Source organism: Hyaena hyaena, unplaced genomic scaffold (genome assembly GCF_003009895.1).
Source record: "Hyaena hyaena isolate Hyena2069 unplaced genomic scaffold, ASM300989v1 scaffold_0, whole genome shotgun sequence".
In the NCBI taxonomy this organism is placed as follows: Eukaryota; Metazoa; Chordata; class Mammalia; order Carnivora; family Hyaenidae; genus Hyaena; species Hyaena hyaena.
The window spans coordinates 12,977,202-12,993,750 of NW_024080632.1; the positions used below are offsets into that span (position 1 = coordinate 12,977,202).

At 50.4% G+C, this 16,549-nt stretch overlaps 1 protein-coding gene across 3 annotated transcripts in view; it reads left to right on the plus strand.

The window, feature by feature from the left end:
- CABP1 (calcium binding protein 1) overlaps positions 1-16,549 on the plus strand; it is a 57,827-nt gene that overhangs the window by 21,528 nt on the left and 19,750 nt on the right. The window contains exon 2 of one of the 3 annotated variants that reach the window (XM_039245135.1): positions 13,696-13,853. Coding sequence is in view for 2 of the 3 variants with exons in the window: in XM_039245213.1 (XP_039101144.1) it covers positions 15,406-16,053 (648 nt within the window). In the remaining variant the exon portion in view is untranslated. Of the gene's footprint in view, positions 1-13,695; positions 13,854-15,359; positions 16,054-16,549 lie in introns of those variants that run through there. The other 2 variants (XM_039245213.1, XM_039244995.1) reach the window with 2 other exon arrangements.

Genomic DNA, 16,549 nt, shown 5'->3' on the forward strand with positions numbered 1-16,549 from the left:
AGCTCATCGGGCTGTGCTGGAGTCTGTGGGGAAAGGAGCAGGATTTCGGCTAAATATAAACCAGGCTGTTCCAGTTTCCAAATAGAACAAAGGAGCAGGGTGTTAAGTTGATTTTTATAAATAAAGAGAGAGGGAGTGAGAGAATATTTTTTCGAGATGTTTAATAAAATCGCCTGTGAGAGGCAGGAAAATCACTGGGCTGCAGTGGGAGGGTTTGGAGGAGGAAGGGGGTGAGAGAGAGGGTGGAAGATGCTTCCTCCTTCCTGCTGCGGTGCTTGCCAGTGTCCTTGTCCTTTCCCTGGGTCCGGGGAGAGCCCGTGGGGCCGAGGGGGTTGAGAAGCAGGGGAGGGACATGAGGGTCCCTGGGCGGAGGAGGAGGACAAGGAAGGCTCATCATCATAACAGCCACTGCGTACCGAGCACCCACTGTATGCCAGGTCCTGTGCTAGATTATGCATCATCTCACCAAATGCGCACAAGTGCATGAAGTTGGGATGCTCGTCATTGGGCGCTCTGTGATCTAGCCCCTGCCTACCTCTCTGACCTCATCTCCTCGCCCTCTGCCCCCCCCCCCCCCCCCCCCCCCCCCACTTCACTCCCACTATGCGGGCTCCAGCACCAAACCCCTTCCCTTCCCGAGGCCCATAGGCCTCCTCTTCGCTCTGCCTCGAGGCCTCCCAGCCTGCTTCTTCTCATTATTCAGGAGAATCACTGTCACTTTTTTCCTGACCACCTTATCTGACGAGTGCATTGCCTGGTTTCATTTTCTTCATTCACACCTCACTTCTGAGATTACTTGCTTATGTCTCTCCTCTACCTCCGCCAAAACGAAAGTCCCCACGAAGACAGAGGTTCTGTCTCTCTCATCCACTGCTCCAGCACCAGGAAGGAGCTACAGCAGAGCCTGGCCCATGGTCAACATTGCTGAGTATGCGTTTGCTGAATGAATGGATAAGTGAATGAGGCTCAGAGAGGTAAAGCGACTTGCTCGAGGTCACACAGCTGGGAATGACAGAGCCAGAAGGGAGCCCAGATTTGTCTGCCTGCCAAATGCATGCTCCTTCTACTATTTTACAAGGCTTCCAGCATGGCAGAGGAGGGGACTTAAGGGGATGTCTCTGGAACCTGGGAATTTGGGGGAGATGACCAGACACAATCCTGAGGTTCAAAGTGAGGGTGTCAGTGAAGCCAAATGATCGCTATTCCCTTCATCTTTTTTTTTAAGTTTATTTATTTTGAGAGAGAGAGAGAGAAAATGTGTGTGTGTGTGTGTGTGTGCGTGCGCGTGCGCACGCGCAAGGGAGGGGCAGAGAGAGGAGAGAGAAATCCCAAGGAGGCTCTGCACCGACAACCCTGCTGACGTGGGGACTCGATCTCACAAATCATGGGATCATGACCTGAGCCGAAGTCAACATCAGACGCCTAATCGACTAAGCTACCCAGGTGCCCCACTGTCACCTTCATCTCTAAACAATGTGTATGACATATAAAAATTATTAAACAGATCGTTGAGGAAGCTGTTAGGTAGAGAGAGTTTTACTCAATATCACCCAAAGGGGGGCCACTGTAAGCTTTGTAGGGTTGGGTGTGGCAGGGTGGCAGAGAGCTTCTCAGCTCAGGAAGTGGAAGGGATGCCAGAGGAAGCAGAGATATTTTGCACCCCCATAACCTGCACCTGCTCCCCTCCCCCCTCCACTCACAGCGGTATGCAGACACTTGGTGGGCTAGGGACAAGTGGCCGCATGTGACGCCCCCCTCCTCTCGGGGCCTGAGGGGAGGTGGTCATGCCTTTCTGCTGACATCAAATTCCGCCTCACCAGGCACTGTGTGGCTTGGACAAGTCACACAGCTCTCTCTCTGAGTCTCAGTTTCTTCCTGTGTAAGATGGAGATGGTGAACTTTGCTTGGTTATGAGGATTAGAGATACTGCATCGTATGTCAGGAGCTGTCCTTCAAACTCATGGTAGAATGCCTGGAAGCTGCCATTTTCTTATTTATTGTTACCATTCTCTGGATTACAATATAGTCGAGCACTGGGACTATCACCGCATTAATTGAACAGCTACTATAGGCCAACTTCTGGGCTAAGCGCTCTAGGTCAGGTATCTTGTTGAATCCCCATACTATTTCCATGAAGTAAGTACAATTATCGTTAGCCTCATCATACCACCATAATATATTATTATCATAATACTAATATCATGAATGAGGAAAATGGGGCTCCCAAGGGGGAAGTGACTTGCCTCAGGTCATGCGGTCAGAGAAGAGAGCCCTGGGCCTGAAATCCAGGTAGGCCCCAGATCTTGGGCGTTTCAATATTCTGCAAACCTGCCTCTCAGAACTAGGAACCAGTGGGCTTTCTAGTGCTCCGGGAGGTTCAGCCTGGGAGAAGTGGGGAGTGACAGAGTCAGTGAGAAGCAGAGACCTGGCCTTGATGAAGAGGTCCAGGAGGGAGCTGGGGGGTGGGGCAGGGTTAGGGAGTGATGTTGCAGTTTGAGGGGCTGTGGCTCCAAGCCTCTGACTCACTCAGAGATTCGCAGCGCAGGAGATGCTATTTATAACCTGAAGGTTCTAGCAGCCTCTGGAGCATGGAGCCTTGCTGCTACCTGGGGTCCTTCTCCCTGGGGCTGCGGGGCAGGGAGGGGAAGGTTGGTGAGGGAGGGAGGCCACCAGCTGAGCCTCCTTTCTCTTTGCTCTGAGCTCTCCGATCAGCACAAAGTGCACACCTGAGTGCCCCACGGCTTACTCTGGGGCTGTCCGGCTTGTCATCGGCAGAGCGCCTGGCACCTATGACATGGGTGGGTGAGTGAATGAAGAGCAGTCGCTGTAGGCTTTTTTATTGGGTCAGATCATGTCATTTCTCTGCCCCAAACTCTCCAAGTGGTTTTTCATCTGGTGTAAAAGCCAAAGTCCTCACAGTGGTCTACAAAGCTCAATACTCCATCTGGGTCCTGCTTCCTCTGACTTCCTACCCTCTCTCATGCTTACTTCACTCTAGAAGCCTCTTTGCTGTTCCTGGGAACACACTGGGTATGTTCCTGCCTTGGGGCCACCACTCTCTTTTCCTCTTCCTGGGATGCTTTTCCCCCAGAGACTGCTATGTCTTCCTCACCTCCTTCAGGACTTGCTTAAAGGCTAACTTCTTGTGAGGCCTTCCCTGACCGTTCTACTTAAAACCCAGCCCAGGGCCGCCTGGGTGGCTCAGTTGGTTGAGCATCCAACTTCAGCTCCGGTCATGATCTTGCGGTCTGTGGGTTCGAGTGCTGACAGCTCAGAGCCTGGAGCCTGCTTCAGATTCTGTGTCTCTCCCCTCTCTCTGACTCTCTCCCACACATGCTCTGTCTCTCTCCATCTCTCAAAAATGAATAAACAGTAAAAAAATTAAAAAAACCCACCAACCCCATGCAATACACTCCTTATTCTGTATCCCTGCTCATTTTTTTTCCCATAACAGTTCCATTATCTAACATCCTACATGTATTACTAACTTTTCCTTTTATTATCTCTCTCCTTCTATTAGAATGTCCGTTGCAGAGGGTAGGAATTGTCTGTTTTGATCGCTGCCACATCCCTACTGCCAGGAACAGAGCCTGGGGTATATATAGTGCTCAGGACATTTTTGTTGACTGCATTGAGTTCACTGAGATTTTTTTGGACTTGCTGTGTGAGCATGGGCGGCTACCTTCACCTCTCTGGGCCTCGATCTATTGGACTCAGTGGCTTTCCAGTTTGGACAGTCCTAGGGCTCTGTCCCTTCAGCCTGGCTCCTGAGACTTCTTTCCAGAATACTTGCTGAAAGAAGAGCTGGCCAAGGCCTGGCTTGATATTTTTCTCCCAGACTCAACGTTTCTGTGCACAGTGTGCAAGCCTGGAAGCGGGCATGTGCCAGCACTCTCGTTTCTGTCAGGGGCTTTGAGCAGATGCCTTCGTGTGAATGAGCCTCAACATGTATTTGGGAACCTGGATGAGATAGGACATTCCAGAAAAATGTCAGCACAGGTCCTAATCCTGTCTTCCTTCTTCTTTTTGTTTCTAACGGAGCAAAAAGTAGAAATTTCCAAGGGCATGGCAGACCCTTCTTGAATTAACTGATGGAAACACCTGCTTCTCTGGAGATGCAAGGAAAGAGCTTGTTGACGGCGAATCCCTGTACCTGTAACAGGCTGTTTCCACTTCCCCAGGACCAGCTGTGAGAAACCCACAGCAGAGCTGCCCACCTTCCAATCAGGGAAGCCCGCAGAACCGCAAGCTTCAGTGGGGATGCCAGGCCCATTTTTAGATCTCATCTGTTCTTAATGGGAGATGGGTCCAAACTTTCCCAGGTTTCTAGAATAGTCTTTGGCAGGTCTTCCTCCCTCAGCTCCTCGGGTCTTGGCTCAAATGCCAACTTCTCATGAGGCCTTCCCTGGCCATTCTACTTAAAACTGTGCCCATGCAATACATCCCTTATTCCCTTTCCCTCCTCAATTTTTTTCATGACACTTGCCATTATGTAACATACTAGATATGTTATTGATGGGCTTTGGAATTTATTCATAGCTCCAATTATACACTATCTTATAATTACATGATCTTCTCTGCATTGGTACACCCCAGGCATACCTAGCACAGTACCTGGCATCTGATAGGCACCACTACATTTTTGTTAGAAAAGTTAATTTTTGGGGTACCGGGGAGGCTCAGTCAGTTAAGTGCCAGGCTCTTGACTTCGGCTCAGGTCATGATCTTGAGGTTTGTGAATTAAAGCTCATGTCTGGCTCTGTGCTGACAGCTCAGAGTCTGCTTGGGATTCTCTCCCTCTCCCACTCTCTGCCCCTCCCCTGTTGATGCATGTGCACTCTCTCCCTCTCTCTCACAAAATAAATAAATAACCTTTAAAAAAAAAGTTAATTTTCATAAGTAATGGGCAGTGGGCAATACTGTCATCTTATGGGTGATGAGACTGAGGCTCAGCGGTGACATGACTTGCCCAAAGTCACACAGTCACACAGCCAGGACATGCACACAGCTGGCTCACATTCAACAGGGAAGGAGAGAGGCCATCCCTCCCAGTGGCAACACACTTTGGGAAAACAGACTTTACTCTTGAAGGATGAGCATGGACATAAGAAGACTTAGGTGTCTGGAAGACAGAAAATTGAGTTCAAGTCCCAGGACTATCATTAGAAAAGTCCCTGGTTTTTGCCATAGGAGCCTCCATTTCTCCATCTGTAAAATGAGCATATCAGTCCCTTTACTACACAAAGCCATTGAGAGTATTCAATGAGATATTTTAGCCCAATGCCTGCTACCTGGGCTATGCTCAATGCAACCCAGCCCCACCCTGACCTCCCGAGTGACCTCACAACCCTCTCTCCCAATTCTGCCAGCCCTCAAGTGGGCCATATTGAAATGCCCCAACATGTGGGCTAGGGTGGAGAGATCATGTGATGAACACTTCTCCGGTGCACGCGCATCCACTGCATCACCTGGCTGATACCACACAAGTGCGCAGGTGTGAGGCCAGAGGAAAGTCATGCACCTGTTGGGATACGTGGGGCCATTATGTTCACACCTCAGCTGGGGGGTCCTGCAGCGACTGAATATGCGCTTGATGGGGAGAGAGAAAGCGAAGACTTTCTGGAACACTAAAGGAGGTTTTATTGGCCTTTCTATTTTTGAGGGAGGCTTTGGGAGGCCCCTGGGGCTAAGGCAACCCCCTTCTAGGGAAATGGTCGATATGGCCCCCATGAGGCCAGACAGCCCTGCTGGGCAGCATTTCCTCGTTCCTTCAGATGGGGCACAGATGAGCCTTTGGCCCTTCTCTTGGTGTTCTGCGCTAGGGGTGCTGTGACTTAGGTCTAGCTGGGGAGACAGACATTCCCTGGAAAGTGTAAACTGAGCAGAAACCAGAGGGATGAGTCTGAGTTAACCTGGAAAAGAAGGGAGAAGAAGAGGTTACAGACAGATCTGGGAACAGAGGGCAAAAGCCTTCAAGTGGGAAGAAGGCCGGCTGGTCGAGACAACTGAGGTGGAAGCAGTGACTGTGTGACGAAGTTTGGACTTGACCCTAAGCCATGGGAAGCCATTGAAGCTGAGGAATAACGGGATCTTTATAGTCTTGCATTGAGTATTTTTGCTTTGCTTTCTCATTTAAAAAAAAAAAAATGGATTTTGAATCCCATACCTGACATTCTAATTTTTTTTAGAAGTAGAAAATAAGGGAACAATGGAATGCATATATACCTCCAGGATTAAATATGCTAACAGATGCGAACTGCCTGGCATTCCATATGTGGTCTATAAACGGTAGTTCCCTTATCTTTCCCCTAAATTCCATTCCACGAGCACGGAAGGAGATCAATCCTCCCTCCAGACCAAAGATAAATTTCATTTGAAGTACTCTACATGGATGAAAAATCTGGATCGATTCAAAAGATCAAAGGGTGATTTTTTTTTTTTTTGGTTACCAAATTATTATTTGAATAATATGCTCGCTGCGATCATACAACCTGTTTTTTGCTGTATGGAAATACAAATTGGTATTCAACTTTTTAGGAATATGTTTATCGTGTAAAAGAAACAAACTGCATGAAGTGAGAGCCCACGTCCACGTTGTTTCTCACTAAGATCACCACCTTTCTGGCCGCCTAGTAGGCTTTTGAATACTTGTGTGATTGATTTCACTCCTGGAATGTGTTTTCTGCTAAAACTCCGGTCAAGGGCATCAGCTCTGCAGTTCTCTCTTTAGAGTTGTTAACATGAATTTTGATGACACGAAAAAGCTTGTTCTCTGAATTATATTTAGCTCATACAAACTCTACTGCACAATTATGTTGTAAAGAGGAATTAGGTTTTATCTTTAAGTTGTTATTATAGTCTTGGGAGAAGGTGAACATTGAGAATAAGTATAAAGTAGTAGCATATCGTATTATTAATTTTGCTACTTTTTCAAAACACTGCGGTGCAGGGCCTAGAACAGACTGACACGTGGTAGGTGTATCAGTCAGGGTCTGTACAAGAAACAGATGGCACGCTCAAAATAGATAATTAGGGGAGGATTTAATAGACACACTATATACAAGGGTTGGTAAGGTGTAGGGAAACCATTACGATAGTGCGGTATCCAAGGGGCTTGTAATAGCTGGAGTCTTTATCATTTTTTCATTAATTAATTTATTCATTTTGAGAGAGACTGAGATGGCAGGTGTGGGGGAGGGGCAGAGAGAGAGGAAGACAGAGAATCCCAAGCAGGCTCCACACTGACACAGGGCTCGAACCCAAGACACCAAACCATGAGATCGTGACCTGAAGCCGAAACCAAGAGTGGGATGCCTAGTCCACTGAGCCACCCAGGCGCCCCAGTCTTTATCATCTCTATATCTGAACGTTGAAAGGAGGGAGAAATGACAGAACCCAGAAAGAAAGGGCCACCTTGAGAAGGAGCAATGGTGATCTGTTATCAAGAGCACAGCCAGCCCGAGGTGATCTGGACAGGAGGGAACTGGAGGAATAAATACTTTGACCTCACCCTCCTTCTGCCCTCCAGTCCTCTGCTGCTGCCTCCCATTGGCTGGAAACTAATAAGACAGAGGAGTGAGTTGAAGTAGGTTATACAGGTGAGCACCCCAGGGCAAACAGCAGGATGGATAGAAAAGTGGATCTGAAGGAGCAGTTGGAAAATATCTGGTGCAGAAGACTTCATATCCTTGTTGGGTAAAGCCTTGATGTTTAAATCTTGGTATTTTGGTAAGAAAATGAAACCTTTCAGAATGGCACTCTGGCAGTTAAGTTCAAGGTCATTCGTTCATTCATTCTGCTACTGAACATAACTATAAAAAAGTATTGTGCTGAGCATTTTGAGAGAAGCTCAGCCATGGCAAAAGAATTGCAGACATGCAATGAATTTTCCTTCTTGATGCATGTATTTAAAAGAAATTATTATCAGAATATAGTTGATATGCAATGTTATATTAGTTTCAGGTGCAACCACATAGTGATTCAACAATTCTGTACATTACTCAGTGTTCACCAAGATGACTGGAATTACCATCTGTCACCATACAATGTTTTACTGATGCATGTATTTTTAAGAACACATCCCCACTCGATCAAAGCACCTGTCTAGAGCTCTGAATAGTAAACAGGACCCCACCGGTCTCAAAATTAGGTACTGCTTCCCCAGAAGCAAGTGAGTTCAGTTCAGGCAAAGTCCGCAGGTTCTGAATCTTGCGGCTGGCCACCGGCAGCAGTTAACATTCCTTGCCATGTTGGTACCTAGGAGGTAGTAGCTGAATAGTCATTTTTCAGGCAATCAGAGTAGGATTTATCAGTGCAACTCTGGAAATTAGACTTGCTGCTATGAATGGAGTCGATTGTGGTCTCACATGGTCTGAATCTGTGAAATCGTGTTCCTTTTTAATGAGGTCCTCTCAGAGGAGGAGGGGACAGGTCTCCTTTAGTGACATGACTCCGACAAGCAAATCAATTCGTTCCATTTGTTTCCTCTTTGAAAACAGCAATCCTCGAGCGTTACATAATCTAATCTTCATGCCTCGCTGGTTTGTTCTGTCCTCCTGAGGAATCGGCAGATGGTGCCAATGCAGAGACCCGTGCACACGCCTCGCAAGCCTCGTGGTAACGGGAGAGATGCTCACAGTGTCTGTCTCTTTGCCGTGGGGTCCCTTGCTGGCATTTGTTTCCCTGGATCGGTTTGCTCTTTACCATTCCTCAGGCACCACTGGCTTCTTGCCTTGGGCTCTCATTCCAAGATTAATTGGAAATGCTGAAAGCAGATAAAAAGAGAACAGAAAGTGAAGTTGAAAGGGCAGAGAATTTGCCAGATCTTTTCTAAAAGCCCTCTTCCATTAAAGGCTGAGCGGCTTCGGGGTTTCAGCTCCAGACCTTCCTCATCCAGCCCGGTCCCGGTATCCGTCTTTGTTGCTGGGTTACACATAGCCCAGGGACAGGACTGGCTGTGTCAGTGCTGGGGGTGCAGAGCTCTGCTTCAGAAGGTCTCTGGATTTCTCTCTCTCCCAGTGACTCACATACCAGGAGGAGTGATTGCTCTCCAGATAGGACGATTGCCTCGAACCCACCTTCAGGTCAGTGATGTCAGCCTCGCTAAAGGAAAAGTATCTCAGAACTCCGTAAGGTGAGGAGCCTTCCATCAAGGTCCTGCCAGCCAGAACCGCAGTGTTTAGATGTCCGGGCAAAGACACTGGCTGTACGTCTCATCTGCAAACTGGGAAACTGTAGCTTTAGAGGAAGCAGGCGGCTTCTCAGACATCCCGTGGTGGGGATCGTTCCGCCGATGCCCAGGACCAGAAATCAGCTGATGGGCGCTGGCGTTGCCTTTCCGTGGTTAAAATACTGAAATACTTCCACATGAGTTGGTAAATAGTCTTTCTTTGAGTTCCCGATGCCTCCCCGCCCTCTGCTGATACTTAAGTCTCCTGAGAGGGTCTTACTTCAGGTAATTTCGTGAGTAGCCCGACCATTCCCTGCAGCAAGGCGAGCTTCCTTTGCTGAACCCACACTGTTTCCAACCTCGCGGTACAGGCAGGTCTGCTTGGTGTGGGGCCGGGCACAATTCCAAGTGCCACAGATGTAAGCGCCCTGCTCACAGACTGCACTGTTGGCTGGCTCCGATATCGGATGAAACCTCCAGGCAATTAAAACATAGAACTCTCCTGCCTGGGGCAAAACCACGCCAGGTCCTTAAAGGTCACATGTACTTTTATGGTGGCTGGTCACTTGGGACCCAGGCTGTATATACGAACCACAGAAATGATCTGTCTGAAGGGGAAAACCAAACTAAAACCATGCAGAATCATCTTTTAATTTCATTTCCAGCCCCACCCCCCAACCAAGTCCAAGCACAGGGGTCGCATTTCTATAAAAACAGTAACACTTTGCTTCTTTTGATTTGTTGCTCATTAACTAAGTATTAGGGGAGCATCTATAATGTGGCAGTGACTGCTAAGTGCTGGATATGAAAACAGGCCTGTCTCTGCTTTCATGGAACATACAGTCTAGTGGGAGAGACAGATAATAAAGGAGGCCATCTGGTTGGAGTGTTGTAAGGTCACCCGAACATGGGTTGCATTTCAGCTAATGGAAACTGCCTGGATGTAATGGTGACTTCCAGTGTGTTGTATGCTGACGGTATATATCTCCACTGATGGGGTACAAGGGTATGCGGTATCGTATTAAAGGAGTAAGGCGTTGGGGGTTGGAGTGCGCAGTGTTCACTCTTGCATCCAGTCAAGATCTCACAGAGGCTAAGAACTGCTCTGGATTAAGGAAGGAAAGCAAGGAGCATTCTGAATGAGACCGAGGGTGATGATATGTCCTAACATTTGAAGAGCAGATATGCTGTTCTTAGAAGAAGATGGTAACCAGTTCTGGAATGAATTAAGTCACAGCACAGGGAATACAGTCAGTGGTACTTGTAATGACATTGTCTGGTGACAGATGGTGGCTACACTTGCGGTGAGCACAGCATAATGTACAGAGCTGTTGAATCACTACGTCGTACACCTGTAACTAATGTAACATAGGGTGTCAGCGATACTTCAGTAATACAAAAAGGATGGGAACTCCTGACCGGTCATCTGCACAGGGCACAGAATTTCCCGGCTCTCTCTCTCCTTCGCCCTTGAAACCAGGAAGCAAATACAGAACTTGCTAGCTAGGATGAGTGGTACCAACTGCGCCCACAAAACCATGGCGAGCCAATGGCCTACATAGGAATCAGCTCGTGACAACCTTGGCCTCACGTCAGAGGCTCTTAACGAACTGAGTTCAGCTGCTATTATTTTGAAAAATCATAATTCACGTCCCCATGACAGTCTAGCAGTTGTCCAGTCTATTTGTCAGTATTATTTTTGCTCTACCTGTCCTGCTTGTCTGATTTATCTTTTGATTGAGTTACATTGTATACACAGTGCAGTCTTCCCTGCACAGTTCAGTTTTGACACATGCATATATTCCTGTAACCCACATCTCTTCATTTTATGTTAAAAATCTTGGAATCCTCTTAAGTGATGAACATTTGGGTCCACAGGCAGATTTCTAGAAAGGAATCCCCTATTCAGTCCACTCACTGTCCCCTCCGTGGCAAAAAAGAAAAAAAATCTCATCCAATCCTTTCCAGAGTTCTCCAATCACCACAGAGGACTTAAAGCCATAAGAACATTTTGTAATCCCAGCTTTCTGAAACCTAACACAGATTTTGTCATCTGAAAACAAGGGAGAGATTAAGTGCAGGATCTGATTCTGACAACAGCAGAAAGAAATGAGCTAGGTGGGAAACGTCATGGAGAATTAATTCAAGCACCACTGTGCAAAGGCTCCACAGCCTTCTCCTAGACTCTACATATGACACACAGTCCTGGTCAGGAAAGTACAGTTTTTTTGGAGGAGTTTGCTACAGGGCATGACATTATCAGAGTGGCAGATGTTAAATGAGAGAGCCTGGTACTTCTTTAAGAATTTTGCCTCGGGGCACCTGGGTGGCTCAGTCAGTTAAGCCACTGACTTCAGCTCAGGTCATGACCTCACGGTTCCCGCATCGGGCTCTGTGCTGACAGCTCAGAGCCTGGAGCCTGCTTTGGATTCTGTGTCTCCGTCGCTCTCTGCCCCTCCCCACCTCGTGCGCACTCCCTCTCTCAGAAATAAATAAATGTTAAAAAACTAAAAAATAATAATTTTGCCTTTCACCTTGCCTTACTCCTTCTGGATAGATTCTCTTAGAAATTAAGACATACAGACAGCTACACACTACTGTTCTCTCTAGACTGATGCAATGGTCTCAGACCTATCTTTTCTACTTAACTGCCTTCATATGCTAAGATGTCTTTCCAGTGCTCTAAAGCAGCTGTCCTTTTGCATAACTTTGGCCACGGGTTATAGAGTCAAATAATATTACAACATATAATTATTTAATAGTTACAATTTGTATGACACATAAGGGCAAGTGAGAAGTTTTATGTGGAAATGCTTTTTATTTATTTTTGAGAGAGACACATGCGGAATACAAGCGGGAGAGGGGCAGAGAGAGAAGGAGACACAGAATCCGAAGCAGATTTCAGGCTCTGAGCTGTCAGCACAGAGCCGGATGTGGGGCTCTAACCCACGAACCGCGAGATCATGACCTGAGGCGAGGTCGGACGCTCAACCGACTGAGCCCCCCAGGCGCCCCTACATTTAGTTCTTATTACCTCCCTGCCAGACTGAAAATCCATAAGGAAAGACAGAATAGTCATTTGTTTACTGCTCTCTTCCTGATGCACACAGTGTACATGGTAGGCACTTGCTCATTTTTGTGAAATGAATGAACCGTGTTTCCTAAGGTCCTTCCAGTCCATTCCATAATGCACCAGAACCCAGTTCTGCCCATGTCCTGTGCATACTTGTAAAACCTTCCAGGACTCTCTAATGTTGATAGAATAAAGGACACACTCCTGAATGATGTCACATTCAAATTCCTTCCCAGTCTAGTTCCAACCACTCTTCTGGGCTGGTCTCCTTGGCTACCCTCCCCTTCTCCACACCCCCCAAATGATTCCAAAACACACTGTGCAGGCTCATGCTCCCAAGGCTTCACGTAATCTGTTCCCTCTGCCTGGAATGACCTTCCTTTTACCTTCCTTATTTATCTGGTGGAATTTCACTTCTCCAAACACAGCTCAAATGTCACCTTCTTCAATGCCTTCCCCCCTCCCCAAAAGGTTCTGCTTAACCCAGCCTGTCATTCCCTATTGACTGTTTCCCATTACGTTATAGTGGCTTTCATTCTCTTTTGATTTTCCCGTGAATTCCTTGAGAGCAGGGACTGAATCTTACCGTCATTCTTTAAATATCTCCCAAATCTGACCACTTCTCACCACCCCCACCCCCAATCATTCTAGCTAAGCTGCCACCTTCTCCCACCTGTTCCATGTGACAGCACCTGACTAGATCCACGTTGCCACACTGCTGTCCAACAGGCGACCTGCCGAGAAGCAGCCAATGATCCTCTAACAATGTAAACAACCATATGCCACTCCTCTACCACAAGCCCGCTGGCGGCTTCCTTCACACTTAGGAAAAACCCAAAGTCCTCGGCTGTCTGGCCCTCTCTCTCTAATTTCACCTGTCCCACCCTCCCCTTGTTTTTTCCAGCTCCATTTGCCCCTTTGCTTCTCTGCAGATATGCCAAGCTGTTTTTCCCTTGGGACTTCTGAATCGTCTCCCCTCTGGCAGGAAAGCTCTTCCCCTGGATATATGCATGGCTTGCTCCCTTACTTCCTTGTGGCCCCTCCTCAAATGTCCTCCCCCCCAGAGAGGTCCTCCCTCATCACTGTCCTGCTTTATGTCTCTTCACAGCACTAAATGCCACCAGCTCGTCACCATTCATTTTCCATGCATTTCTGTGGTTTGTCACCGAGAGTAGAGACTGTTCTGTTTACCACCATGTCTCTGATACCTAGAACAGTGCCTGGCAAATAAAGGCACTCAAGTGTTTGTTGACTACATGGGTGGATCTTGGTATATGAGGTGCCTAACACAGTGCCTGGTTCTAGAAATCTTTAAGTGAATGGACAAATCAGCAAATTTTACAAGTGAAATGGAATCTTGGCGTACATTCCCACTTGGATCTGAGTGCAAGCGTTTCATCCCTTGGCTCCATGAACATAATCTTGATTGCTTTTATTTACTCTAACATCATAGGTGATGCAGCCAGGTTCCTCACTTTTCCAGAAATCGGTTGTGGACAGAGGCCTTGCCCGGGAAATTCGGGAATTTGGGAAAGACAACTGAGAGCGGCATGGCAGGGATTCAGAATACCCTTCAACCCATTGCCTCTCGTCAGCAACTAAGGGACCCTGGTAAGGTATTTTATCTCCTGTGATTTATACAGATTGTGCACTTGCTGTTAATCCTGCTGAACAGATTATTCTGAGGGCTGGAACAGGCAAGACATCGATTGGTCCCAAACTCTGAGAGGGTGGGTCCTTTATGCCCTTCATATGTGAGTGGATATTGCAGTGAGGCTTCTGGGTCACTAGACCCCAGCCTGCCTCAGTATTTGTGCTTTAGGAACCCAAGTAGCTTTGATATGCCACTTCAGTCCCTCATAGGTGAGCTGGGGCGCAATTTGCCACTCTTTCCTTGTTCACTTTGGCCTCTGGCCGTTGCTTTTTCCTGCCCGTTCTGTTTGTTTTCTCTTAATTCCTTGCGTATGGGTATGTCAGAGAAGCTGGCAGCGCAGAGTGCGGTGAATCCTGGCATGAGTGAAGCGTATGTAGCATGTTGGCAATCTGTCCATCTATCCTTCTCTGGAGGCTAAGCGGTGATCAGATGTGCCCAGGTTTCATGCATGGATGGCATCAGGGCCAGAGACCAGAACAGGGAGGGCCTGGGAGGTTCAGAGGCCACCCCCTCCCTTCAAATCTCAAGTATCCCATTACTAAACAAGCGTGGGAGATGGGGCCTCATAAGGTGGAGAGGGAAAGGAACTAGCTTAACTGCACGCGGCCCTGTTCCAAGTCCTGGGCCAGGCCTTTTATGTGCGTGGCGTCATTGGATGTTACCGAGGAGTTGGTTAAACAGCTAGGTTCCGAGAGGTTGATGACAGTTGTCCAGGTTACCCAGATAGTAAGTGGCAGAGCTGGGTTCTGAGATTCAAACCAGGCCTGTGTGACTCCCTGGCTGTCCACCAAGAGCAGGAATTTCTCTAACATCTGGAAAGAGGCGAAGGGGAGGGGGAGGGGGAACAGCTGGAGGGGCGGCAAATGGCTCCTACCTGAGATTTCATCACCAGGCCCTGCCAAGTCCAGGTTACACTGATGCCACCTGGCTTCTCTTCTGTTTTGAGAACTGAAAGTTCTCTGGCTGATTTACCAGGGTCAGCCTGGTCGCACTCCGGGGTACTGGAGTGGATGAAGCGCCCCATAGACGCTCCTTCCAGCGGTGTCCTTCCCCGCCATGCCGGCTCCGGTGTCTGTTTACGTAGCGCTGCCACAGAGTGCCCTCACCCTTCTTGGGTCTCCAGTTCACTGCACCTCATTTCCAAAGTTGTACCCCCCGGCGGAGTGCACACCGCCTGCATTTCTGGCAGCGGTTTCAGGTCACTGTGGGAGCCTCCAGGCGCGTTAAGAGGCACTGCCGGCTACCAAGGTCGGGGCATCTTTGGGGCCATCCGCTGAGCCCCTCGCCTAGTGCTCCCAGCGCCGCGCCGCAGTGCCCCCTCCGCCGCCAGAGGCCGCCGGGAAGCCGGGCTCCTCGAGCGCTGGGCGGGGAAAGGGGCGGGGCGCGGCGGTACCTGGGCCGCCGAGGAGCCGGGGGTGGGCTCTCCGGGGACAGCCGGCTGCCCCCCCAGATCCGCACCGCCAGCCGCCGGGAAGCTCGGGGCTCCGGGCGTAGAGGCTGCGCTGTCACATGGGCGGCGGCGACGGGGCCGCATTTAAGCGGCCGGGGGACGGCGCCCGCCTCCAGCGCGTCCTCGGGCTTGGCTCCCGCCGGGCGCCCCGCTCTCTGCCCGCCGGGGGCCCCGCGCAGCGCCGCACCGCGCCGCCCCCGCCGGGCCATGCGAGCGCGGGCCCCGCCGCGATGAGCTCGCACATCGCCAAAAGCGAGTCCAAGACGTCGTTGCTGAAGGCGGCGGCGGCCAGCGGGGGCAGCCGGGTGCCCCGCCACGGCCCTGCCCGGGAGCCAGGGCTGCCCGGCCGCCGGCTGCCCGGCACCGGCCCGGGCACGCCGCCGCCGTCCGGGGACCCCAGTTCGCGGAGGCCCCTGTGCCGGCCGGCGCCGCGAGAGGAGGGCGCGCGGGGGAGCAGGCGCGGGCTCCCCCAGGCGCACTGCAGGCCCCGGGAGGCGCTGCCGACCGCGGCGTCCCGACCTTCGCCGCCGTCGCCGCTGCCGCCGGTCCGCGGGCGGGATGGGGAGGAACGGGGGCTGTCCCCGGCGCTCGGCCTCCGGGGCTCGCTGCGAGCCCCGGGTCGCGGGGACTCCGCTCCAGCCGCCGCGTCCGAGGCAGACCCGTTCCTCCACCAGCTGCGCCCCATGCTCAGCTCCGCCTTCGGCCAGGTAAGGGCCGCGCCTCCCGCCCGCGCTCCCGGGAAAGGCGCTCGGGACCCTGCCGCGGCTGCGCGCCCACAGCCCTCCTCCCGCGGGCCGCGGCCCCCAGTCACGATCCCCGTAGTCCTTCCGCAGCCCTGCGCCCTGGCCGGCACTCCGCCTCCCCCGTGCCTGATTCAGCACCCTGTGCGCTGTCCACGCTCCGGGCCTCTTCTGGGCGAGGCACCAGCGCCTCGCAGCCCTCCACCTGCCGGCATAGGCCAGTCCTGGAAGGGAACGACCGCCACAAAGCGTCTGGAGATTTTTGCAGGGGTCCGGAGGGGCGCTCCGAGCAGGTGGCGCCAACTCCGGTCTCTAGCCAAGACTGCCAGTGAGCCACCCAAGGGAGCAAAGGGTTTGGAGTCTGGGAGTCAAGAATGGCTACCTCGGGGCACGCAGCCTTGCTTGGGGGTGGAAGCCGCTAGTCATGGGCTGTCGCGGCCCCAAGAGACCTGGGAAAAGTTTG